The sequence below is a fragment of the Struthio camelus genome, chromosome 3 (assembly GCF_040807025.1).
Source record: "Struthio camelus isolate bStrCam1 chromosome 3, bStrCam1.hap1, whole genome shotgun sequence".
NCBI classification, from domain to species: domain Eukaryota; kingdom Metazoa; phylum Chordata; class Aves; order Struthioniformes; family Struthionidae; genus Struthio; species Struthio camelus.
This window is the reverse complement of record NC_090944.1, coordinates 110,087,450-110,113,949: the sequence shown is the minus strand read 5'-3', so window position 1 is coordinate 110,113,949 and position 26,500 is coordinate 110,087,450. Positions and strand designations below refer to the sequence as shown.

Below are 26,500 nucleotides of genomic sequence, written 5' to 3'. Positions count from 1 at the left end.
CCTTTTTATAGAAAAGAAAAGACTATTTATATCATGACAAACACGATTGCTTCAGAAGCTGTAAACTCCGTAACTTTCAGGGTAAGTATTCGAAACCTACATCCAATTTCCACTTGGCTCCAGGAGTTTACAGTAGCACTGCTGGATTCCTCAGAAGTTAAGGTTTCCCTTCCTCAGGAGTAATTCTGCTCTTTGAGAAGTATTCTAACGCGTACTGTAACCAGCTGTAGGCCGAGATACCTTTCAGAGCATGGTATCAAATCGTGCTGGTCCATGTGAGTGTGTATACTTGACTTCCCTCAATTTATAGTCTATCTTCTCATTTGAGGCCATGCTGGTAGTGATGCTGAATTAAGTTTGGAAATTCCCTCACTGGTGGTAAGTTTTAGGTGCTGTCTTCTGGAGAAGCTGCTTCTCCAGAATTCACCTAAGTCAAGGAAGACCCTTGATTCTTCTAAGGAGGTTTCTTTCCTGGAGCTCAAACATGGCCCAAAATGTGAACAAGCTGAAGTTGTATATGCACCAATGTCTTGAAGCTCTGAGTTGTCAGGCATGTCTGTTGTGCCTGCCTTCTGCTTGTCTTGGCATGGTATGTTTAGATAACTGCGGACGACATCATCATCTACATATTTTACATCTAGAAGCACGCTGGCATGATGTCCTTTCAGTGTTGTAGGTTTGTGGTCACCCTGGGGTTTGGTGCACTGTCCCTTACATTCACTGGACTTCATCTCCCAGGACTCTGGGTGTTTTAGTAGGTACACTTAAATGCTGGATCACGACTGGAAAAATGTATTCAGATACTGAACACCAGATACTGAGATTACCTGGCTTACTGCTTTGGCTCAGAATTCCATGTACTCGCAACATTCCATTCAAAAACTGAGCTCTTTGTATTTGAATGTGCTTTTGCTTCTGTGGTGTGAACACAAGAATTTATCATACCAAATCAGACCAAGGATCATTCTAGCGCTATATGCTGTCGGTTGAATAGCTGAAAGTAGATACCTAGGGAGGAATATAAGAACAGAAAAACATATAACATACTCCGCCTATTATTGTTTCGACTTCCAGCTTTTAGCACCTTAGAAGCTTCCTGAGCCTAAGGTGATTTTATGCATTTAGTAACCTCTGGAAATTTCTCTTCACTGCAGTTAAATACATTCAGGAGAAGTATAGTCAAACTTCTAGCATCCTCAGTAACCTTTGGCAAAAAGTTCTGTTGCATCAAGAGCCATCACTGCTTATTTTTAAGCCTGTCTCTTACTATCTTCATCTGATGCCCTTGTGCTTTTTGTTCGGAAGAGGCAATAGTAAGTACTTATCCACACACTGTTATATCACTCTTATCCACATGCTGTTACCATTTTTATACTCTTGGCCTCTTCCAGACACAAGTCTTAGTTCACATGGCTGTTCCTTTTTATGGAAAGTGTCAATAACTTTTTAAAATCGTATTTATAATCCTTCTCTGAACTTTTTCCAGTTCTCATTTTGATTTGAAGATGCAGTGACATAACTGCATGCTGTATTGAAGATATGGTTGTGCCAGGGCATTTGTTTTGTTATTTCCTGGTTGCCAACTTTTGATTTGCCTTTTTAGTGTCTGTTTGTACTCAAGTCTTCCTGGGGAAAACTGTAACTCAAATCTTGCTTCTGAGCCTAATGGTTGACTCGGAGCCCATCACTCAGTATGTGAATTAAGCGCTGCACCTCGTCATGTGCTTCTCTTGCATAGAATTAAATTCCATTAGATTTCATTTATTGTGCTGTTACTCAATTTCATAAGGGTCTTCAACCCCTCTTCAGTGTTGATCCTTGTCTTAGAGTTCTTATCTGCAGGACAGCCAAATGGGATTTCACTTGGACTCTGGCTGAACGACTGTTTTCTTGGAGGCAGCACTGTCCCAGCAAACTTGAAGTTCTAAAACCCTTCTCACATTTTTTTCATGGAGGAAGGATCAGGGATCTGACTATATTGACAACAGTCTTGAGGAAAGGAGTTTACCTTCTTGTAAATGCTATTCTTTGGGTTGTGTCTCCACGTTTGCAAACGTCCTTCTCCTCCCGCCCCCAGAAGTCTGTTTCCATTTTTTTTGTTTTTGTTTTGAATGCTCATCTTGCTTGCCTTTTATGATGATGGCCTCATATGATGCTGCTGAAGGAAACCTAGGTAGTGGTATTTGGGTTTTAGTGTCTACAGTGTGAATAGACACTGGACTACATACCTCAAGAGTTATAGGTACTGGAAAAAACCTCAAAAGATTAGAGGTAAGTAGTAGGCTGTCTATATGTAATAAAACAAAAAGTGTCTTCAAATTTCACATCCAAAAATATGACAAGAACGACAGCTAACTGCAGTAACTTTGCTGCAATAAGCAAAATAGAGTTAAACATTGATCTCGACAAACATCTGACTGTGCAGCTGGAATTTTTAAAGGTGCAAAAGGGATAACCATTGGGAAGGGGAAGGCAGAAGGTAAGAGAATGTTTTGCCTTGCTCAGTCTTCACAAATACTGACTTGCATATTAAATCCTTAAACATATTGCAAGTGAATAGAGATAGTGGTAGTGGATTTCATCTTTTCAATAGGCAGGTTAAGGGCAACACTTCTAAATGTTTTGAAATCCTTTATTATTGTGCTCAAGCTTCTTAAAACTTCTCTTTTTAGGCGTAATATTATTGAAGCTGTGTACAGTAGGCTGAATCCACACAGAGAGAATGAGGGGGTAAGTTCCGATTTTGATTGTTATGCTTATTTGTTAAGGAGAACATCAAAATAGTTTATACTTTAAGTAGAATAGTACCTCACTGTCAGTAAAGTTTCATAAACGTGAATTGTGTATCATAGCATACAGTGCATTTTGATTTTGTTTTACATACTAAATATCAAAGAACTTCATCCTGAAAAAGATAGCAAGTTTCAGTGGTACCCATTTCTGAAAGACTTTTTTTTTTCTTTATGATTGATTACTGCTTTTTTTTGGTCAAATCTGTGAAGCAGCAATGTAGGGTTTTTTCTTGTTGAAAATTATGGTCAGCATATTCATTACTCACCTATGTCTTATGGTTAGTATCCAGAAATCTAACAGAACAGTGCAAACACACCTCCTGTTTTCTTCTCTATGTATACAAGACATTTGTTCACTGAATATAACAGATGAGACGATATTGACTACTCTTGTTTTGTGTGTTATCTTTTAAGTATCGTATGTGCAGTGGTCGAGGACAAGTGTAAATTGATGCTTTGGGTTTATTTTGGTTCTGAGTTCTAAAATGGCTTACATCCATCTGCCCGGTTCCTAATAAGTTGAGTTGAAAAACTTAAAAATACATTTTGTTTATATTGAAATATGTTTTACTGTCACTTTAAGATGAACCCAATAATCAGGTTTAAAATTTACTAAATAAGAGCTGGTGTTCATAGCAGCTGTAGTTAAATTGGGGTGTGTCTGTGTGTGTGTATATATATGTATATAAACTTGCACAGCCACATTGTCTTCTGCTGTACAATTTCTTATGTGAACTAATCTGTGAACGTACTGTGCATCTCCTGGTAAATCCTTTTGTCATCACTCTTTTAACTGAGATGGCTACAAGATTGTCTATCAGGAAGTCATGATTACAGTGAAAGGTGTTGGAGAGATGTCTGCTTTTATTTTAAATGCTTCAAAAAGATTAGTTGCATGTTCACAATCTCAAGGTGCAAAGCGTTACTACAGTTATCCTTGTGTCCGTCCTCCCAGTGTTATCTTTTCTCTTGATTACCTTTATTTAGTTCTTTCTCTAAAAGTGAGAAAGCTACGTAGGTGGGAGGGGACACTAATCTATTATAGTAGAGAAATGGAGAAGAAATCTCACCTTTTCTTTGTTTGTTTTTATTAGGATTTGCTCCTCTCTGTTTTTTAATTCAGGAGTGGCAGAGTATGCACTTCTCACTTAATTTTCTTTAAACTGTGTACCAGTACCAAAAAACAAGCTAGACAACAGTTGTACTATTCAGCTTTATATGTTTAGATAGCTGCAAAATTTTCCTCTTTTCATCTTTCTTAGTCCTTCAGGAAACTCTGCACCTTCATCAGCCTTTTACCACTGTTCATATGTAGCAGTGATTTTGTTCCTTCTCTTAGTGTTGGGGGAAAGTGATTTATTTGAAGATTATAGCATCCATTTTAAATTTTTTTCAGGAAAAAAAAGTTTAGCTTTCTAGAAATGTCCTATTCCCCAGTTACACTTGTGGTGTATCTTTTCCAAAGCCACCTTTATTTCTGAGTAGCTGTGCAAGCTTGCTAAAGTCTTAACATATAGTACAACTTTATTTTGGAAAATGGGTATGTTCAGGATATTTTTGTACATCATCCATTATGATCTAATAAAATGAGGTATCTGAACTAAATAAGCCAGTAAAATGCATGTGCAGGAATATGATTTTGGCCGTATTACTGTTGCACTCAAACCAGAGTGTTGTATTTGGTTTTCTGTTTATGAAATGTGAGCAGTACACTCCAGTTTGCAAAGTAAACTTTGCCTTCTGTTGATATGTAGTACAAATCTTAGTAGTGATCTAAATCATTGTCTATAATGTTCTAAAGTTAAATACCCTTAAATTTTAATTTGATCTTCTATTAAGATGTCTTTCACCAGTTCAGTACCTTTCCTCCGTTCTGTGTCCTAGCTAATTCTGACCCTGAGAAATTTGAGGGGAGGAAGCTGCCACTGTGTGGAGTTTCTTTTTGCACCTTCCCAGCAAGTAGGAATTGTTATCTTACTCTCCCTAAGAGTAGACAAATTCAGTGGGCCTGTTCTCCAAAGTGATGAAAGCATGATTGCCTTTCATTCAATCCTTAATTCCAGGTCTATCTATGGTGGTGATCTTAGTTTTTTGAGCTGGATAGCTGGGAGCAGGAAGGAGGGGGAGAGGAGGGAAGGAAGACGTTCAGTTACCTGATATCCAACTCTGTAAAATGTCTACACCTTGTGATAACGTTGCTACACATCTCACTTTAAAATAGGATGGGAACGTAAGAAGGAAATGCAGTATATCCCAGTGATGACAATTCCAAATGAAATCAAAATATGGCCACAGTAAAAGTATTTGGTAATACTGCAGGACTGAAGCAAGCCTGGCACTGGGCTCAGCTACAGTAGCTTTGCCAGTGTTTCTTTACGTTTATAACAGAAGTCCCGCTATTGACTTTTGTTCGGTTTTAAGTGCCTTTGAGGTCATACAGAAATCTGTTACATATTGGGGTTTGGTGCTTTCAGGTCTTTGAATGGCATGTAAAATTACTTTGTAGCTAAACAATTGTTACTGTTGTACTGTTACAATACTATCAAGTCAGTCATTCACCTTAAAATTCAAAAGTACAGTTCTATTAGAAGTATTAGATGTTTTCTAATGGCTCTCCTTCTAGGTTGTTTATGCTATTTAGATGTATATGTAACTTTAAACATGAGGAACAATGTTAAAGTTGGTGAGTTGTTACCAGTTTCAATGGCATTTGTTTAAAGCCAGGTTTATGATTGTGTATTTTGATGGAGACTGTTACTCCCTTACTTTTACTAATACAATGTTCTGGCACTTTACTAAATTGAATCCTGTCCTTATAGGCTGCTGCAGATATTCCTCCCACCCCGGCAAAGTTCTCGTACCCACAACAATTTTACGTCCAGTTTTCCTAGTACTTAGCCATTATTATATACACAATTTAACAGAGCCTTTTTTCATTGTAAAAATTGTCAATGCTTGTGTTAATTAGCAAATCAAAGATTTGAAACTTATGTTTATGGTCAGTAGCAGTAAGTTGAAACAGGGCACTGAAGAAGGCAAATGCTAGCTAGAATAATACTCTCTGTTATCCTCAGGGCTTTCTGGGGACCTGTTCTATACTAGCCACAGATTATTAGTGAGAAATGTATATAATAGTGTCTATATGGTGCATAGCATATAAAACAGGCAGTTTCTGTCCTACTGTTATCTATGGGATTTCTCACTGTCTGACATTGAAGGAGACAGAAGAACAAAACAGCACAGTATCAAACAGGGCACAGAGCAAAGCAGGATTTGTCTTTGAATATCAGAAACAGCGTAACATCAGTTACCTGTGACTCTTAATAACATTTGAATTGTTCGGGAGTCTCTGTGATGCTAGTATATTGCTTATTGGTTTTACTATACAGTATTATAAAGGAGTAAAAATATTTACATTAGTCTGTCAGAAGGGTTTTTAAAGATCTGGATTTGGTGAAACGTGAGGATTTAGGGTCTACACTTCCTAATGCTAACCTCAGAGCAAAACTGATGGGAGAAGGGGCTATGAAACTTAGACATTTTTTGAACTTTACAAAGCTAGTATTCTTCAGCTGATGTTCTTTTTAATATTAGCTAGAGAAATAAGTAAGTAGCATTTTCTGTCAAGATCTAAGAAATGAGTACATGTATAGTTCATCTTGATGTGAGTTTTCACAGACTTTGTACTCAAGAGACACTAAGCAGTCCCACTTATGCATTAAAATTAGTTTTTTTTTTTACTTGCTTTCTGTTCACCGATCTCTTCAGGATCTACCTGAGTATGAAAATGCTAGTACATGAAAGTCGGAGATCAGGAAACGATAGTGGAAGTATATACACCCTTATGCAATAAAATAAGTTTTGCGGAATAGCATTGTATGCAGTAATACTGATTTTTGTGGCAAAGTTGTCCCCCTGTAAATTAAACTGTGCTGATCAGTCTTGGTTCTTCTATTCCAGCAACATTAGCATCTGTAATTTTTGTGATCCCAAGATATTGTCTTAATGCTACTATTGAGTTTGTAGATGAGTGATTGAAGTGCTTGTAGCCTTTCAAGCTTCTGCAGTAAATAACAATAAAATGAGGTCAGCGTGAGAAGAAAACAGTGTGGATTTTGCCTCTAACGTATTGCAAAAACTGCCAGCTTCCACTGATCTAGTTTTATCTGACTACCTTGATAAGTTGCTAGATATTAATAATATAAGATGTACTATTCCCTCAGAGCTACAGTTAGGGCTTTGGCACTCTAAAGTTAAAATATCTGCTATCAGTCTCGAAGCATTGTAACAGAGAATCATAAGTCTATTTTGCAGAAGCCAACAAAATCCTTCAGACTTTTACTTAACTGAAGGCTTGTTGCCTTCAGTGGTTTGTAGAGTCCTCCATTCCTGAATCAGTGCTTGGTGTTCAGGCTTTGTGATGTCTCTAGTTAGATTTGAGCTTAACTAGGTATTCTATATGTTATTTTTTCTAAGTGATGGCTACATCTGCCAAGAATAGTATGTTACGGGGTTCAAACACCACCACTCCTGGTGCTGATAGATAACTGCTTGTGTCTTTCATGGCCGCATCACGCACACAAAGACTGGATCTTTCATGTATAGGGAATGTTTTCTGAAATACTGAGCCCTTTAAATGTGATGCTGTAACTAAACAGCTAGTGGTGGAACTATCTACTGCTTTCAGTAAGCTTCCCACAGAATGGCATTGCTATTGGCTGTGCAAAAGTTCACAATTAAAATACTGACCTGGTGGCTAAAGGAGCTGAAACGTTCAGGTTTTTCACTATCTGACAACTGACCACAGTTGTGGGGAGGAGTCCGGCTGCATGCACTGAGAGACGATTAGAATGAAGATGGAGTTAATTGGGAGGAGGTACCGTGTTGCCACTGTTCAGCTCAAAAAAAATAGAAATGATTGTCGATGCTGTTTTAATAGGTATCTTCCTGTTTTACAACATGATTTAAAAAGAATCATCCATGTTTGTCTACTTTATAAGGTGTGTTACTAATAAGGTGTCTTTGTATTTAATTAAGACAAAGCTGATGTTTCTTCAGTCAGAAAAAATGTTTTAAAAATGTATTTCCAAAATATCCGAGTTTAACTACTGATTCTTTTGGGGTCTTGAATCTTAAAAAAAGGACCCTGGCGAAGCCGAGGAAAGTGGAACGCAGGGAAAATTGGTGGAAGCGCTCAGGCAAATGAGAATTAATCATAGGGGGAACTACCGCCACCTTCTGGAAGAGATGCTGACTAGTTACAGGCTAGCTAAGATGCAGGGAGAAGAGTGCACTGCTGACTCAGCTACAGCATCTACTTCAGCTAATCGTGGTGGAGCCAGTGACGCTGCGCCAGACACCCCCACAGAATCTGGGAATCGCCTCGCTGAAACGCAGAGCTCAGACGAAGATTCAGGGATGAATGAGATGAGTGATAAACAGACGTGACGTCTTTATACGTTTCACGTAACAGAGTTGACGCTTCGCTTCACTTGGCGTGTTTTCCTTTGTTTATAGCTCAACGTTTGTCACATCTATCCTAGAAGTCTGTTTGTTTTTACTTTGGATTATTTGTACAGATTGTTTATATAAAGTTCCCTTCTTTCCTTAGAAGTTCAAAAACGATGGTGTATTATAGCAATTGCGTTTTGTATTGTGTAGCAAGGAGCAGTTAGCTTCCTATTCAAGATACCAGTTTTTAAATCCTGTGAAACCAACAGTAGGAATCTAACATGCTAATGCAAAAATAAATTTTAAACCCCCTTTTCTTATAAGAAGTTTCTTAATTTTGACGGTACATGTATGCTAATTGTAAAGTAATTCACATCTTAATCATGCATATTTTGTGACTATTAAATGAATTATGCAAATTCTTCAACCCTTTTCCCTCAGCGTCTTATGCTACATACTGCATGTGTGTATTTGAATTGTGTATAGTTTGTTACAACTAGAATTACAAAACCTATCACATCTTAGGTTAAACCACTTATTCTTCGTTAAATGTGATGATTCTTTCAATTTAGATTGTATCCACTGTTCATCACGAATATCTATTTTCTAGAAAACTGTATTCTTGTTACTTTCCAGGTTGTAGCATAACCTATATCCAGAAATGAAAATGTACTTAGAACTTGACCTAGTGTCAAGTTCTAGTAACTTGTGTTTAAGTGAAAATAAAGAATATGCTGTGGAATAATATCTGTATGCATACTGAGTCTTTTAAACAGTTTAAGTAATAAACTTTTCTGAAATGCTGTCATCTTGATATGGCTTGAAACTTCTCATAGTCGTTGACATTAACTCATTATGATGTTCCCTAGTTTCTACAGCTACTTGAGTAGTTTTGGGTTTGACACGGTCATCATTAATCTTATATTTGGGCAGTATTTCTCAGTTGCAAGTTAAACATGAGCAATATAAGTGAATAAACAGGCTAGTCTACCTGAGGTTACTTTCTATGAAGTCTTTTTCCTTTTTTTTGGTGTTTGACACATATATGCATACGTGTTTTGGTAGGTCAGTGATAATACTGAGAATTTTCAGTGGTGAACTAATCTGCTAATAAGTTAATACTGGAATTCTTGTGCCAGTAGTCCTCTAGGTAATTCTGTACATTTAAAAAGGACAGTTCATATTCCAACACTAGCATAAAAATGTTGTTCAACATCGGTACAAAGTTCACTGCCTTAATGGAAAAGATCTTGCGGGAATTTCTTGTGAATCAGGAATACCTTTTAAGGGTTAAGGGTTGAATTTCTTAGTATTTTATAGATTTCCCCCCTCCTCCCTCCCCATTCTGTAGTAGTATCTTTTGATAGCTATGATGTAATACAATTTTAGGTAGTACTTGTACTTGTTTTTAAGTCTTTATGCTATAATAACTTTATTGGGTTCATATTTTATAAAAGTGAATTCCCTCATGAAATTAAGGAGCAAAGAATATTTGTGCGTGGAAGTGGGCAAGTATGAAAAAAGGAATTTGTCATCTTTCTTATGCTAGTATTCTACTTAATTTTGCCACTTAAATCCAAACTGCAACAAAATGTTTCCATTTGTGTTGGTGAGTATTAATATTTCTCCTCTTCTTTTCCTGTAGGGTGCTGGAGATCTAGAAGATCCGTGGTAGCCTTACAAATCTACTAAAATGCTTTTGATTCTGAAAGGGGGAAAAAAAAACTTTTAAATCAGTTTTCTTCAATACAAGGGAAAAATTCTGGTGGATTTCCAACTTTTTGTGAAATGGGCAGAAAGATATTAGAATTTTCCATCATTTGTTCATTTTTGTGTTTTCTGATATTGCCACTCTTAGCATTGCCTGTACTACAGTATTTTTACCAGCCGCAGGCATACTGATTACATCTGTAATGAACTCTGGCCCTAAAAAGGAAGGAAGGAAGGAATGATTCAGCAGATCAGTATATGTACCTGAGGTGCATGGGATTGTAGTTGTACTCTGAAGATGCACTATGGCTTAATGAGATTTAAAACATATAAGCGTGAAAGAGTACAAGTAATTGTATGAGACGTTACTTATTTCACTTTACCGAGTTGGAAGGCTTTGCAGCTCTGTGGCTTGGAAGTAATTTCAATTGGGCAATATGCTATCAGATGTGTATTTTTTTTTTTTTTTTTTTAATTTTCCAGTTTTACCTGTATTACCAGACCGTTAGGTTTCCCTGCGGTGTCCAAATTGTGATATGTTGCCTACTGCTTGCTTGAAGATAAGTGTATTTGGCAATAATATATGAAGATTCTAGGCATCTAAAAACAGTAAGAATTTTACGCATGTGTACAACACACCCTTAAACTCTTGCTAGAGAAAATCTTTTAAAACCAAACTGATGAATTTATAGCTAGTAGTGACTTGCTTTGACATCTCTCACAGCTGCAGGTTTTTTAAAAAATGCTGAAAATTTGCCTTTATTATAATGTAAATTGTGATTTTTTTTGTTCTATATGTGGTTTTCTATAGTTTCTTGATTTTTTTTTTTTCAGCTTAAGATACAGACGAAAGTCTTGTGTAATATGGGTATAATTTTTAATTGTTTGCATTATTTTCAAAGTTCAAATTATCACTTTGAGATTACTATAAATACTCTTAAAATTATCTATTTTAAATTAAGAAAATATTAGAGATATTTTCATGGGTTCAATGACCTTTCATTTTATAAGCGATGGGCATGGTACAGAGTGGCTGTCATGTAAGGTACTTGAAGATTCTTAGTTTAATTCTATTTTTGCAATAACCTTGACTTTTTTCTGATTTCTTTGAGTTGTGCATGTAATGAGTCCAGTAAATGCTGAAAATGGAGAAGAGTAAAGTATTTATCTAAAATAAAAGCTATTGGGGAGGGGAAACAATGAATGTATCCATCTGTACATGATTTACATGCTGTGGATGCCTTGTAAACATTTTCCTATTTGTTTAAACTGTGTTTCAGCGAGGATGTAATTGCCCTTGTGTGTAGTTTTAAGCTAATGACAGTCATCAACTGGTTTTGTGTGAAATGGAATTCATGGTATTTTTCTGTAACTTTATCCCCATGGTGAGTCTGTAAAAAAAAAAAAAAAAAAACCACATGCTCTTTCATACTGGTGCCTAAGGCCAGCTTTCCCAATCATTTTGATTCACTGTGTATCTGACTTTTTTCTTTTTTTTTTTTTTTTGGTCTAGAGAGGATTATTGCCACAATATATTTTATTTATTCATTAGATTTTAGCCTTGTAAGTTAAAGTGTTCTAAATGATGATGTTAACAGGTATTTGTCCCTTTACTGTTTTTTTGGGGGGTTGTTAAAAGATAGGGAATGAAGAATGCAAAATGGTTTATTGTTCAGACTGTCCGCTCTGGTCCAACCCTGTACTGATAGTACCTTCCCAGTATGATATTGTGATGTTTCATACAATACAGTGAACATAACCAACTTGTTATCTTCAATAAAGGATTGCTAAAACAGTGTGATATGCTTTATATTTTCTTGAGAAGGATTTATCAAGAAAATGCAAGTGTGTTATATAAAAGGATATCCAAATATGATTTACAAGGTTGTTTTTCCTAAATAGGATATTGATGGGTTTGTTTTCACTATATCAGGAATGTGGTTCTTTGTCAGAATAACCCCAGAATCTCCAAGTAGGCATCTCAGTTGGAGACAGAACATGCAAGCAACATTTAGAACTCACTAGGACAAATCTGTCTCAAGATCAGCTGGAACTAGTCTTTTTCTAGCTACTGGAAAGCGTTCATTGAAAATCTAAAAATTCAGATTAAACTTGACCTCTTAGTCAACTCTTTTCCTCGGAGTTCCTTTAAGATCTGAGATTTTTAAAATTTTGCTCTTTTACAGAGTTTTAATATAGAATTGTTTTAACGTGAACACTCTCGCATTGAAACTCATGCTGATTTTAGTAGTGGAGTTGTTTATCGGGGGAAGGAAAACAAACCCTTTATATTACTGACACTGCATGGTAATAACCTGGAGTGGGTGGGTTTATTAACAGCCTTCAGGAAAGCCTGGTTTTCAGGTCTAGTCTAGGAAGTGTTTTGCTGCTCTTACAACTATATAGCACTGGGCTAAAGCAGCTGTACTTTTCATGTGCGTTATTGTATGAGCTGATGAAGCTGCTTAGGAAAGGCAAAGGAGTGAACAAAACGAATTCTGCACTCGGAATAGATGTCAGCTCTCCAAGGACGACATCATATGCTTACCACTAGTGGCTAGGTAGCTTCTTGATACCGTGTATAAAGTGGGCCAGAAGTGTAAGTGAGCCCCTTCATTTGTGAACTTTCTCATATAGGCAGCCCTGATCATAGGAAATTAGTAGGAACTTGGGATTGGTTACAGCATGGAGTCGAGCCCAGGGAGGCAATTTTTACTTCTGGAAGACTTTCTAATGGTAATGACTATTAGCAGAGATTCTTCACCTAAGTAGTTAACAAATGTAAGCTAAAGTGCTGTTTGGTAGGAAGATGCACTCAGAAGACTTACCTGACTGGCAGCTAATTGGAGCTTTTTCATTTTGTCCCATGGCAAAAATAGCTGTAAGCTGTGAAACACATGAAACTGGTCCAAAAGAACGGATATCTGACTAAAATGATGTGAAGGATGAGGGAATTTGGAGAAAATAAGATAAAATGTTCTCAGTTTCTGCTTGTTCTGCTTTTAAAAAGATTTCTTGCACTAGTAAATGCATGAATGTAACAACACAGTATTTCAAACAAATGCTGAAGCACAAACCAGGCTGTGTAGCTGCCTAACCCTAGGTATTAAGTATGTTCTGTCAAAAAGATAGTGCCAAGAAATTTTTTAATCTATTAACTAATGTCAGTTGTGTTGGGTTAAAAAAGCAATTTCAGATTCGGGGATTGTCTGCTGAAGGCATGTTGCTTTTAGTTTTTCAAATAACTTAAGTCAGGGAGTGGTAGCCTCACTGGTGCATGTGACCAGTTGCACTGGATGCTCCCAATGATGAAGGCAATTTAACGAAAACATAAGAAAGTAACTAATCATTGAGTTGTTGTAGTATAGTCCAGTTAAGTATGCAGTTTATGCAGCTGAACGTCCACCTGGCCTCTCATGAATCTTTGCAGTTTTTTTTTTCTCTCAGTTTGGCAATCTGATCTTACCCTGCTCTCATTTATTTGGATTATTGCTGTAAAGATCTGGCTTAGCTGTGCTTTGCCTGCACCATCTTACGTTCCCCTTAACTGCTTCTCTGTCTATCAAAAGACAAGTAGCTTTTGCGTCTTACCATAACTGCACCTCTCCCTTTTGTGTTTAGCTTACTGCTGGAAGTCATCTCTTCTTTCCTTCATTCATTTTCATACATCTTTAAGCAGTGCTGCTGTGCTTTGCTCTTTTTGTATCCAAAAAGTGATTTTTCCCCCCTGATTACTACTACTTTCTTCAAAACCTTCTTAAAGCTCTCCTTTGCTGTGATACCTGGATTTCAAAACTCATTGGGATCATTGGTAACTTGCTTCTCCATTGACTCATACTTTCTTTTTCTTTCCTTGTCTGTCCCTGTCTGTATGCAGCTTGACTAAGACTTTTTTCAGCAGGAAAAGCTTTATTGTAGTGTTAATTGTGATTAACATCAACTAATCATTGCCTCAGTACATGCTTTTAAAACTTTATCAAAGACTGACAAGAATCTAAGTCGTGGAGATGGGTTACAGTAGGAGAAGGAGGAGGCAAATCTTCCTCCTTTGATTCGGTATTCTTGCTGTGAAAAGTAGTTGCTGTTGCTAATACAGGAGGGAAAGCACTGTTTGGTAGGAAGATGCACTCTGAAAACTTAGGTGGCTGTCAAATAATTGGAACAGTGCAGCTGGAAAAAATTTCTCACCTGTTGTCAGATCTGTTTTCGAGATGACTGTTGCCCTGTTTTCTGCTTTCTCAGGCTTTTCAAGTTTAATGTGAGTTGCTGTAGAAAAGCTGAGGCTACAGGCTTCAGTCCAATAGTGTTTGGTATTTTAAGGACCCTGTCCTTGATTTTTAAAAAGTTGGAAGCAATCCAGTTCATAAATGCCCTCATGAAAAGATCTTGAAAGTTCAGCTTTCTCAGCTGCTTCTGAATTCTGCCGGGTGGTTATAGAAGATTCTTTTCAGACATCAGAGCTTCTATACAAATTCATCTGAGAAAAAAAACGACTGAGATTTGAAAGAGCCGCAGAGCTTAAATGAAAGAAATTGGACAAAAATTCGTAGAAGGAGCACTCCGTGCCTTGTTTGGTTAAAACATTTCTTTTAGGAGTTTTAGTGTCTAGAATTAGAAAGCGTGCCCAAAAATATTTAAAAACATTGTAGTCCTTGAAGGAGTATCAATTTCTGCTTGAAAGATCTAAATTATATTTTTAAGAAATTTATTAAGAGAGGAACTATGCTGAATGAAAGCGCGCCTTAGTGAACTGAAACTGTATTGCAGCCACAATTTTTTGTGATCACATAGTCTGGTTAAAAACTTTTTACAGTTTTAGAAGTTAATCGGAAACTTTGAAGTAAATGCATACATGTTTCTGTAAAGGAAATGTTTTAAGAGTCTAATTGCAGTAATGAAATGACATTTCCCGTTATTTAGCTTCTTAAGGAAACTTTTTAACACCATCAATCGTTCTGTGAATACTGTTTTGGTTTTGGCAAGTTATTTAGCATACGAAAGGGTGAGCTTTATTTAGTCTTGGACAAATAATTTATAAAATTATAATAATTATATTTGTCTTTTTATGAGAAATTGGAGAATGCTCTTTAAGTGTGGTGGTGTGGGTTTTTTTGTTTGTTTGGTTTTTTTGATCCCTTCTTCAGGTTCGGTTCACAAACACTTCTAGGTTTTTAATGAGGAATAAGGCTTATGACCTGGGTAGATGAAGCAGGTGGTTTTTTTCAGTTCTTTCTACTTATAAATAAAAAAAAAATTTTGAGAGTAGAAAATGCTAATAATAGAGAATTGCTGTAAGTAAGATATAAGAGAAATTTTTAACTTGGCAAAATATAATTGTAGGAAATATTTTGCTAATAAAAATAGTGGGCAAGGTGATAGAAGTGTGGGACAATTTTTCAATGTCTGCTTTTAGTCATGATTACCTTTTTTGTAGTTTTAGGAGAAAAACTTTAAAATGGGGCAATATCTTACATTAGTCTGTTCGGATTTCTAATCATCTTTATCTTAAAAACATTTAGCAAGTTCTCTTCTGTTACCTAAGAGATTAGAAGTACTGCATTTAATTTCCTACTCAACTTATTAGAAGGAAGTAACTACAAAGATCCAAGTATGTGAGTAATTGTAGCTACTCTTTTTTTTATACGCAGTTACCATATTTCAAGTGCTGCTTCTGTGAACCAAATTAAAGGAAAACATAGCTACATTAACACCAGAAGGGGCTCTGCTGAGTTTGAGTGCTGTTTTGCTACCTGAGGATAAGGAAAGGACTCAAACAGCTCCTGCGTCTTCCTGCTTGTTTTTCCATAATGTTTTTTTTTTTCTTGTGATTCTTCCTTTTAAATGTTTAGTTAATGAAATATGTACCAATTACCTGATGAGACATTGATCAAATGGGCAGAATGAAAGGTTTGTGCAAATCTTATAGTCATGTGATAACTTCTAATGTGGCCGTGATAGCCTGTGTGCTTTGAACTGCATTAAATAGAAGGATTTAGACAAAATTAAGAAAGAGGAGAAAAATGTGCAAGATGGTATTACATTATTAATTTAAAAACGTTTGTCAGTGTTTCCCTTCTATTCAGCCTTTCAGTTCTGAAATGATTAGATGATCTATATTTAGAATGCAAACTATTTTTGTGTTGAGTAGACTAGAGCCCCGTTGTACTTGGTACTACACGCTCCTAGGCATGATGGCAAAAATAAAAGCATGAGGACTATGAGAGACAGCATCATATAACAAAAAATAGACAATTGCTTTAATTTATCCTCTGGTGGGAGGATGGGTGATAGTTGTCACTCCAGTATCTGAGTGACTAGTGGGGAAATTTTTTTTTTTTTTTAATTCACTGTGCAAATACTTGTGCGGTCTGGAGTTAAATTGTTCTCTGGTGCGCTAGTATGGACAAGTTAGGTCAAAGGTGTCTGCAGCTGTCTTAAACACGAAATCTGAAATCTGGCACCTGAAAAGCCCACACAGTTCAGTGGATTCATTAAGTGCAAAATGGAGAGTCTGGTATTTGCTGCAGGCAGTGCTTTCTTGACCTTTCCCCCAACAGCGCTTTCGTGCTGAAGAACTGGATCCCTCAGTGCTAGGCAATTCTGAAATAGAACATTTCAAACTGTTAAGAGTGCTTATGCATTCGGGTAGCATATAATATTACAGCTCTGTTTTCAGGTAGAAGTATATGAATTAAGGATGCGATATAGTTCATAACCTTAATTTTTTGCAAATACTGGTATATACCAAGGTGAAGACTTAACTGAAATGTCTCTTGCTGTGGGAAAAGCTTGCATCAGCAATAATTTAAAAAAAAAAAAAAGAACTTGGGGAAAAAACTGCCTGTGCTACATTTGTTTGCCAGTGCTTTTAGAATAATATCCTTTTAACCTAACATAGGTTCTACCCTGTCTCTTCCTCTTCCTCTTCGTGCTAACTGGAATTTATTTGGCTCTGTGTTCTTACTGGCTTCGTTCTGGAAGCGCGTAGTCACTGCTGCTGTGCCATCTGAGACAGGTCCCTTGTTCCTATGCTGCTGATGTCCTGTATGATGGTGGACAACTGAGCTGGATCAACTCTTGCAGTGAGTCACTGAGGTTTGAGCCAACTCTGCCTACAGGGATAACTAAACTCAATTTGCTGCCTCCACACCTTTTGCTTTCCAGAAACCTCCTTATGCTGTTTCCAGATATGCTGGGGGTCTTCAGGCCTTGTCAAGATGCTCTGTAGTACTGATCCTACATGACTGTCTGTTCCTGTGACTTTCCTATTCCTTTGGATTCTGCGTGCTCTCACTGCTGATGTAGTGACCCACTTGGAAGAGATGGACTTCTTTTAAGGGCTTTGCTATAGGAAATGTTACGTTAATGGTTTTTGAGATGGTTCCAAAGAAAAACATAGTTGCTGGGAGGCGGTAAGTATGGCTTGCACTAAGTAAATACAATTGTCCAGTGAAAATGTCAGTTTTCATATTAAAACTTGGGAACGTTTTCATGAGCATTTCTGGCCCTGTGCCTCCTTTCCTTTTCTTTCAAATGGGAGTGATAGTCCTCCTTTGCAAAGAGCGTTGAGTGGGTGAATACTTTAAAAGTGAGGACATAACATATTTTTGTGGCAGGCAGAAGATAGTATGAAAGACCCTGTAAAATGTAACTTTTTGGGGAGGCAGTGGAAAGAGGTAGGATCACTGACAAAAGCCTCGTGTTTGCAGAGCTGTTAATTACTGCCCCTCTTGATCCTGTTCATAGGAATAGTGTGTTGTTTTTGTAAGGTTTTGTGGGATCGGGCCCTCTATGACACTTCTAAAAGATGTTTGATTTTGTTTTCTGTTTACTTTTGCCTGCAATATGCAATATGCCTGCAATTGGTTGCCACAGTTAGGGAGATGATGCTGGGAGTCATCAGTTTTGTCTTGGGTCTGTATTTCAAGACAGTGCCGCAAACTGAATGGGGTTGCGTAGCTGGAGTGTAGGGGGAGCTGTGTGGTGAGTTACATGCTAACAGAGGTAATCACTAACTTATAGCAAGTAGGAATTCTTCTCTCTTTCCTTCCCCCTTACCCTTTATTTAGTGTGGAACAGTTGCCACTCTCATTGCAATTCAAAATTTTTCAAACTTCCTGAAAATCTAAGTCCATTAAAATGAACAAACAAAAAAGTAGAGACGAAAAGTTAGGGCCTTTGTAGGTTTTCCCCATGTACTTGTTCTTTTCCTTACTAGTGATAATAGTATCTGTGACAGTGCTTGTCAGCTATAGAGAGAGGACTGCGGTTCTGACATCACCAGGTTGAAACTGCAATGTTGTAGTCTTAACAAAATGGAGTTGCATACAGTGGTGGATCTCTTACCCTATAAAAAGGCTCAGTACCTTTTTATAGTCAAAAAGCACTGTAGATATGATGCCTGAGACATCTAATGTGAGCTGAGTTGATTAGCAGGATGTGTGCATTTCATAAAGGGCGATAGATCTAGAGAGACTTATACTATTAGCTGTGAGGAAATGGGAACCTATCCTGAGTTTTATGCCTCATTTATTAGACCGTTTCTTGTGTATGAAAAAACAAACAATCCTCCCAAACTGAGCATACTGAATTCTGTATGTTCTAGTACGTGTGAGAACTTACAAACGGGGGGGTGGGGGAGGAGGAATTAATCCTCATGAAGATGATATATGAAAGGCAACGTGACTAAATGACTGTCATAGCGTTGCAAAAATAGTTTTTTCATGAACTAAACACAGTTTTTAATAGTAATTTAAAAAGACTAGAATGTAAGGATGGCATAGGAGAACACATTTTGAAGGGTTTTTGTGTGTATACATACCAAATATGTATGTATACCAATATGTTGATTTCACTCCCAACATTTGCATTGTTTGGGATTTTTTGGTTATATTTTTTGTTTTGTTTTGTTTTCCTTTCGCTTTCCTGATGCTGGACTGTTTCAGTCTGGTCTGGAAACAATGGACGTTTCAAGTCAGACTGCCATGTAATACTTCGGGGTGCAATTCACTAGCACAGAGTGAAACATGCTGTACAAAGACTAGCAATTTCTGGTCTAAACTGACCTCCTTCAGCAGGAAACTATTTCAGGGGAGGACAACCTGAGTGTATTTGATCATAAGATGACTCTCATCAATTTGATATATGTGGGGAGGAAAAAAGGAAATTCCAGGCTATATCTAGAGGCAGCAGTTCAGACAGGGAAGGATTAATCTCATTATTCTGAGCCCTGGTGAGGCTCAGCGTGCAACGCTGTATGTAATTGTGTGATAACATGTGTGTGATTCATGCAGGTGGGGAAACTGAGGCACTATGGAAAGCAATATAGCTTGTATAGTACGGTGGTAGTTCTGGTTGTGCGGTGTATGGATGGCAGAGTCAGGAGGAGAAGGCAGTATTTGTCGCCTGACAGCTCGTCCCTGAAAACCGTTTCAACTGGATGAGGAAGTGCTTTATGTTCAAGAGACCAAAACTTACTCCTCAGTAAGTTTTTCTCACTATCCAGTGAATTTAAGTTGCTGCAAAACATAAGTTGCAGCATGAATAAATGTGTCCTGCCACGGGATGGTTACCAGCATGCCCTTGGTAACCTGAAGGATAGATGTCGTTATGATGCAGTGCAATGTTGTATTGTACTTTTGAGCTTCTGTTTGACACCTGTCTAGCTGCGTTTTAGCCTCATGTTATGGATTTCCCAGTTCAGAGATCTTTCAGTGACACCTGAGTGACTCCTGGGTGTGCAGCTATTAAAGCTTCAGCAACACAGTCTTTCAGGGTTTTATACCATGATCAACATACCCAGCTAATCTACGAGTAAAATCAAGGTCCATCTCTCTCACTAGCAAAGCTTTTAAGGGCTAGGCTGGAAAAGAAAATTCTTTTAAAGTTGTCATTCTCCAGAACAAAAATAAGACAGCCAAATGCTACAGAGGGAAGAGCTGCACGAACGCAGACTGACGGGTACAGTTTTTTGAGTGAGCTTCCTCCTGAGGAGGCCAACAAACCTGGAGCTTAGTGTAAAACAGATTTTTCTATGGCTGTGTGACAGTGTACCATTTGATTCTCTGTAGGAGAAGGCAGCCAGAAGGCGTTGACTCTTGCCTGCTACTGTCATTGCAGGTACGCTAACAGCAAGACTTAGATGACAACTATTCTTATTACAGTTGGAGGGAGGAGACTGAGGACCTGCGGGTCTGGCAGGTGCCCAGGGCTCCGCCTTCCCCCAAAGCCACCCCTGAAACTCTGCGTGAGCCACGCAGGAGGTAATTACAGCGTTTATAATGCCATTAACCTTTAATCACGTACTCCATTAGTAGACTAAGGGCATAAATAAAAACTAAAAAAAGGGTCACGGAGTGCCACGTAATCGTATTTAGGACTTAAAACTGCAAGCTGATGGTGGGTACCTCATGTATGGTTGGGGCCTCCCAGGGTTACAGATGTCCCATTGGAAACTTGTTTCTAGAGGGTGTCTCACTTTTGATGGCTGCCTTCTGTGTCAGGGGAGAACTTTTTTAAGGCTGCATGAAATGTAGCTTTAAAGGTCAGATCAGCTGCCAGTCTTTGGGAGCCACTGAAGAAAAATTCACAACCATAATGTTTGCCTTTTTACATGGGTGTAAACTTGGCCCTGCTTCTGTAAATAATAAGGTTATATCTAGACGTAAAATACATTATGTCAGACTAGTTTCAGCGGTAACAAAAGATTTAATGAAAAAGCATTAAGCAAGAGAACTTTTAAAAATAAACATCTTCCTACACTTATCACATGAGGGTGCTTAATCACCCCTTTGTATGACTTTTGGTGTAATATGTATGCTATCAAATAACCAGCAAGCTACTTGGCATTTGTATAGCATCAAACAGCAGACATCTTAGTCAGCCAGTACATCTAAATAATTATACATAAGAAACACTTGTGGAAATAAACCCCTCCATCTTATGGAAATAACCATGGCAATCTGTGTGGAGATAGTAGCTATTACTACCCACATACTGATGGGTTTTGTTTCCCTACCTAACACTAAGGCAAACAGAGTAACTGGAACAGAATGTGAAGTGTGTTCTTTGCTATTTAATGCTTTTCAGCAGATTCTGCTGGTTATCCCTGCTCAACTATAAAATTGCTCAGGAGGGAACCGTTTCAGAATTGCTTGAGAGCAAGTCAGAAACATAATGCCTGCATACATGAAATATATTTTAAAAGGGAAAAGTTAAGGCTCAATGGGAGTTATTGGTGATCTGCCTCTCTCAAGATGAAGTTTACAGTTTCTTTTTATCAGCTAATTTTAAGGCAAACTACTCCTTAAGAGTAAAAAATAAATAGTCTGTAAGAGGAACATAAAATACCTGTGTAGTTTTGTAACTAATTCACGTATACCAGCCTTGGGGCCGAGCAGTTAAGCTAACAAGCTATACAGGCGTCTGTGATACCTGATTGCAATTGTAAAGGTAAAAAAGAAGCCACCTGTTACTTTAATACAGCCATCGTGTTCCAACAGTTCTGGAAAGCATAGGGATAATTTGTATGAAAGCACGTGTTGGTCTGGTCCTTGGTACTTGTGTTGCTTTGATACGGAAGGGACTAATTTAAAATGCCAAATGTAAGCTCTTTTTTTCCTGTATGAAGCTAACTATTTTGAATCTACAAGGAAAACCATATAGGAGTAGGAGGCATCAGATTCCTGGGCTTGCTCTTGCGGATCTGTGGTAGGTAATCTTCCACTTTCTGTTTTAAGCTCTTCAGCAATTTTTCCTCTCCAGGTTTTCTAGAAGAATTCTTTGTATCTGAGGTCCAGGCACCTGGCCTAAAATGTGTCTGTTGCACTTGTACCTGTTTGTACCTCAGCTCTTCTCATATAGCAACGTGGAGTTGATCTAAAATATGATTGAAGCCTGTCTGTAAACACTCTATGTTCACCAGAACGGCTACTTGGTTGTTTCCAGGATTGTTTATGTTCTGTTTTAATTTTAAAATAAGGGAGTAGGGAGTGTGTCCCTGTGTCTGTGTGAATGTTCGGTAGCCTTCCTAGTTTAGCAGCTGAAGTTTAGCAGTTTAACGGGCTCTCAGTTCTTCAGCACTGGAGGAAGGCTGTAGTGGTGCACGCAGGTTCATTTATATAGAGCCTTAGATTTGTGCACATTACATTTATCTGGTATAGCAGAATAATCGTCTTGTTTTCAGCTGGATGCTTGGCAATTAAGACATGGTTTGTGCTACTTAAGGTATAAATAAGCATTTAACATTACTCAGGAATTACATTAGGACAATAGACACTATTTTGAAGAAATAATGTATGGAAGGATTCATAAAAGAGGTATTTGCAGCTGTGCAGCTGGAAAATGTTTTGAGTAAGGCAGAGGAAAAAAGTAGTTGCTTCCTAAATGTGTGTACAGAGTGCAATAGTAGGTTCTAACCACATAAATATGAATTTGCCTTTATCAGTTGTAAGAGGTATGCATATTAATGGTAACCTGTATTTTTTGATCAAGCACGTGCAGCCGTGCAGGTTGATATCAGCATTAAATTTATAGAAAGTTTACCAGCTAAAGTAAAGGGGGGATGAAAAATATCAGTTGCTTTGAACCAGATTTCAACAGTGTTTTAGGTAGTAATAGTCCTTGGGTGAAGTGGGACTGAGTCCCTGATACTCTGCAGATTCTTGTGTGGTCTTAGGTAAGTCCTTAAAGGAGTTTAAATTCTCTTTCTGTTTTTGATTCCAGAAAAACAAACAAGTGCACGTGTGTGCACGCGCATGCACACACACACTCACACACCTTTGTGCCTGTGAGGCTGAACTGTTACATGCCTTGCCTCCAGCTCTGTAAAAGTGAGATGACAGGACGTTCTGGAAGGGACAGAAAGACATTAACTACAATGGGTGTGAGACACAAAGAACATGATTTAACTGAGCAGCTTTTCGTCAACGCTCGCTTAAACCTTATACCCTGACCCCATCTCCCAGCACGTCCTCATCGTCCTCTCTGTGCTGAGCTGGCAGAAGCATTTGTGTGGTCTTTTGGTGACCAGGCAGAGTAGAAATAGATCTATCTGAAGAATGAAAAGATTGGTTTCTGCCAAATCAGTTTCCCAGTCCGGTTCACCGCATGTACTAATACACAGGTACCTCACACAGGGCAGGCGGCAACGCAAGGCAGCAATAAGACAAAGGTAAGAGTTCCTTGAATTAGCATTAAAAGTTGGTGAATTAGGCATATAACTGTATCTTGAGTCATGGTTGTATAGTATTGCCTATTGAGTTGCAATTTATTATGATAAATCACATGTCAATGTCCCGCTGATGTGCCGGAGATGTCTTCCAGGACGTGTAGAAGTGTCAGTCTGCATCCCTTGTACCCAAATGGTCTTTGTCACCTGGCTTCTCTCGTTGTAAATCCATGCCATATAATGTTAAATGCAAAGATTCTCAAACTTGCGCTGCGCTCTTCAAAAGAGATGCCAACAATGATCTGGGGTAGGTTCTGCTTGATACTGTCACTACGTGATACCAGGCAAACAGCACGGCTGGCCTCAGCTTTGTGGTCTACGTGTCAGGTACGCGGTTACAGAGAGAAGTGGAAAAAGGAAAAAAGCATTAAAATCTGATTAGATTTCACTGTTAATGGGTCACTTGTTTTACTTTTCGTCGTGCAGTTGTCTTCCAGCATAAATACATTCTTCCAGTTTTCTACAAATGCAGTAAGATTGTTTACTGTTCCTGTTAACCTTGTAGGAAATGACCTGGAATTCGCAGGGCAGCGGCTGGTCTTACCAGGCAACGTTATGGCTTGGAACACATTAAAAAAGACAAACAAACAAACAACACCCCTCTTCCTGCCCAAACCCACCACTGCAACTTAGATAACCGATACACAGTTTGCTTGTCAATGTTGTTCCTATCCGATTTTTTTTCAGCAAACTTCCTTTTTGAAAATTTTTTTTTACATACTACTTAGCTCTATCTCTCTAAATATCACAACAAGAGTCAAGCTTCATCTTCTAGGTGTTGCTTTAACGCAATGTTGCCATCTCAGAGACTTGACTTGTTTTTCTTGTGGTCACTGGTGACCAGATTTTTTTGAAAGGTCAAACAGATGCATCACTTGAGTGCACAGACACCAAGACACTCATATATATGTATGTATGTCTGTAAATTTGACCCTCCTAAATTCTATTTATTCAGCTTACCCAAGGTAACACTGTAAGTGGGTAGATTTAAGTCAATTTTTTTTGCTCTTACTTCCTACTTGTTTTGCTTCTTACTGTGCATGGAGGTTTGAAGTAGCTTTTGGGTATGGCAGAAGTCTGTGGACATGTTTGAAACTGTTTGCAGAAAAGTAAGGGGAAGAATACTGTGGTCCCAAGATGTATATGACATGATTAAAGATTTTCTGCATTTAAACATGCCCTATTTTAATCTGAAGTGAAATCCCTGGAGTGAAATAATTGAAATGGAAAAAAAAATGTGACTGATATTACATAAAAGATTAAAGAAACATAGCAGAGACCAACACATCTCAATCAGATACTGAGTACAGGCTTATGCCCTGAGTGTACCATGCATACTTGGAAACTTTTAAAAAATTTACTAGTATAGTGATAGTAAGGCTGTAGAATCATTAGACGGGAGGCTCTTTCAAGTAACTTCCCACTTCTGAATTTCCTGGCAATATTGAATTACAGATAACTGAAACTATTACTGTTATCTGAAGTGTTCCTGGTTAAGTGATCATCTGCTGCAGCTATCTGAACTTGCTCAGGATGAATTTGCTGGGACCCACCATTGTGAGGAAGGGGAAGAATAGGTTTAAAATTGTCAGATAAAAAGACCTTCTAGCTCTTCTGACAGCTTCTAGCTCTTTGCTCAGCTACTGAAAAAATAATGCATATATGAATCAATGGAATAATGTGTACTGGATTATAGTAATTAGTTTATAAAACTTCTATAGTGTTTTCATTTTTGAGGCAAAATTAATAAACACTATGTTGTGTCCTTGTTCTTAAGAGTCATCTTGCTAAGAGGACAAAAGCAACTGCTTCTCCAATGCAATTAGTCACTGGAATTTCTCTGGGACCCTGGCCCCCGGGCAGGTTTGTTTTAACACATAAGGCAGCTCCTCAGCTGGTGTATACTCCTTTGCATTGGCTTGGCAAATGGCATTGATGCAGGGGGAGAGCTGCTCTCGGGGACCCGAGGCTTAGGGTACACACATGTAAATCAATGCACTCTCTCTAAACTTTGAGTGATGCTTTTTCATGACCAGAATATTAGAGATGCAGGAGAAGGAAAAGGTTGCTTTCGCTGCTTTTAATTGAAGGAGGAGAAAAAAAAAAAAAATAGTGTCTGTGTGGGTGGGAATGTTAATAGTCAGCAGTGTGCTGCTTCTCACTTGGGTCCAGCTTGTGCCTGTGCAGAGCTGTCCTGACCTGGGGATGGCCCTGGGTACAGCAGCTTGTCATGTGCAGTGAATTCCAGGATCGGTATGTGTCTTATCGTTTTTACTGCTTAACAGCTGTGGGTGGGCTGGGTTTGGGTTAGAGTTTTTTGGGTTTTCTTTTTCTAAGCTGTAAGAAACCAAGTGAACAGGCTTCTGTATCTTTTATTTACCTTATTGCTTTTGGGCCAGAAATTGTCAATACCTTGTTCTTGCTGTTCATATTTAAATTTCTCATTAATGTTAGTCAGATTGTGTTAGGCAGGAGAGACCATGACCAGTCTGGAAAGCTGCATATTAAATTAATTTTTTATGGGTTAAAACCGGAATTTTTTTCACTGCTATCAACAGCAAGACAAGTTTAGATAGTGCTTTGGAGAGAGCAATGGTATATATAACTTCGCTTAGTTGGTACAAGAAATAAAGCTGCCTTTCGGGAAGGCTGTGATGTGACTGTGTTCACTATCTTGCTGGGGATGCTTATTATGCAGAAGAACAGGAGCACTTTGCCCTTTTGTCTCTTTTGAACTTTAACCAGTTGGTCAGGATTATTTATAAACCCAGATGCTAATTGCATTGCTTCTTGTTTCACCGAACAAAGGTATTTTGGCACGCTTCCTTGTTGCAGCAAGACTCCCCAGGACAAGACGTACCAATTAAGATGGTTGGTGAGGAAGCTAAGAGTTTACCTATAGAGCTGAACGAGAAAGGAGGTATGGAGAACAACGGATTTGTTCAGAACGAGGCTTTTGATGAGAAGGAGACCAATAGCAGTAGCCAGGAAGAAATGCCAAAAACGTGCATTGTAGGCATGAACCCAGCAGCTGTGGAGGAGCCAGTTTTGGAGCCGTATGCCGGGATGCCAAAGGAAGTTTTGCTGAAGTTCTCCAGTCAAGCTCGGTACAGAGTCACCAGAGAGATTCTCTTCTGGCTTATAATTGCCTCTTCAGTCCTGCTGGTGTGTGCTACCATTGCAATTATTGCTTTGTCTCCCAAGTGCCTTGACTGGTGGCAGGCTAGTCCTGTTTACCAGATCTATCCTCGTTCTTTTAAAGATAGCAACATGGATGGGAATGGTGATCTGAAAGGTGGGTAACTTCGCTTTTTTGCAT

The 26,500-nt window shown here is 38.2% G+C and overlaps 2 protein-coding genes across 13 annotated transcripts in view; both read left to right on the top strand.

The window, feature by feature from the left end:
- The window catches only part of PPM1B (protein phosphatase, Mg2+/Mn2+ dependent 1B), a 72,613-nt gene extending 60,862 nt beyond the window's left edge, over positions 1–11,751 (top strand). For 4 of the 8 annotated variants that reach the window (XM_068939649.1, XM_068939651.1, XM_068939648.1 and 1 more), the window contains exons 6-7: positions 2,673–2,730; positions 7,935–9,867. In XM_068939649.1, the coding sequence (XP_068795750.1) occupies positions 2,673–2,730; positions 7,935–8,240 (364 nt within the window). In that variant the 3' untranslated portion in view covers positions 8,241–9,867. Of the gene's footprint in view, positions 1–2,672; positions 2,731–5,611; positions 6,406–7,934; positions 9,868–9,888 lie in introns of those variants that run through there. The other 4 variants (XM_068939654.1, XM_068939655.1, XM_068939653.1 and 1 more) reach the window with 2 other exon arrangements.
- A 101-nt stretch (positions 11,752–11,852) lies between these two features.
- SLC3A1 (solute carrier family 3 member 1) overlaps positions 11,853–26,500 on the top strand; it is a 30,221-nt gene continuing 15,573 nt past the window's right edge. For 2 of the 5 annotated variants that reach the window (XM_068939646.1, XM_009676286.2), the window contains exon 1: positions 25,497–26,476. In XM_068939646.1, the coding sequence (XP_068795747.1) occupies positions 26,050–26,476 (427 nt within the window). In that variant the 5' untranslated portion in view covers positions 25,497–26,049. Of the gene's footprint in view, positions 25,435–25,496; positions 26,477–26,500 lie in introns of those variants that run through there. The other 3 variants (XM_068939645.1, XM_068939644.1, XM_068939647.1) reach the window with 3 other exon arrangements.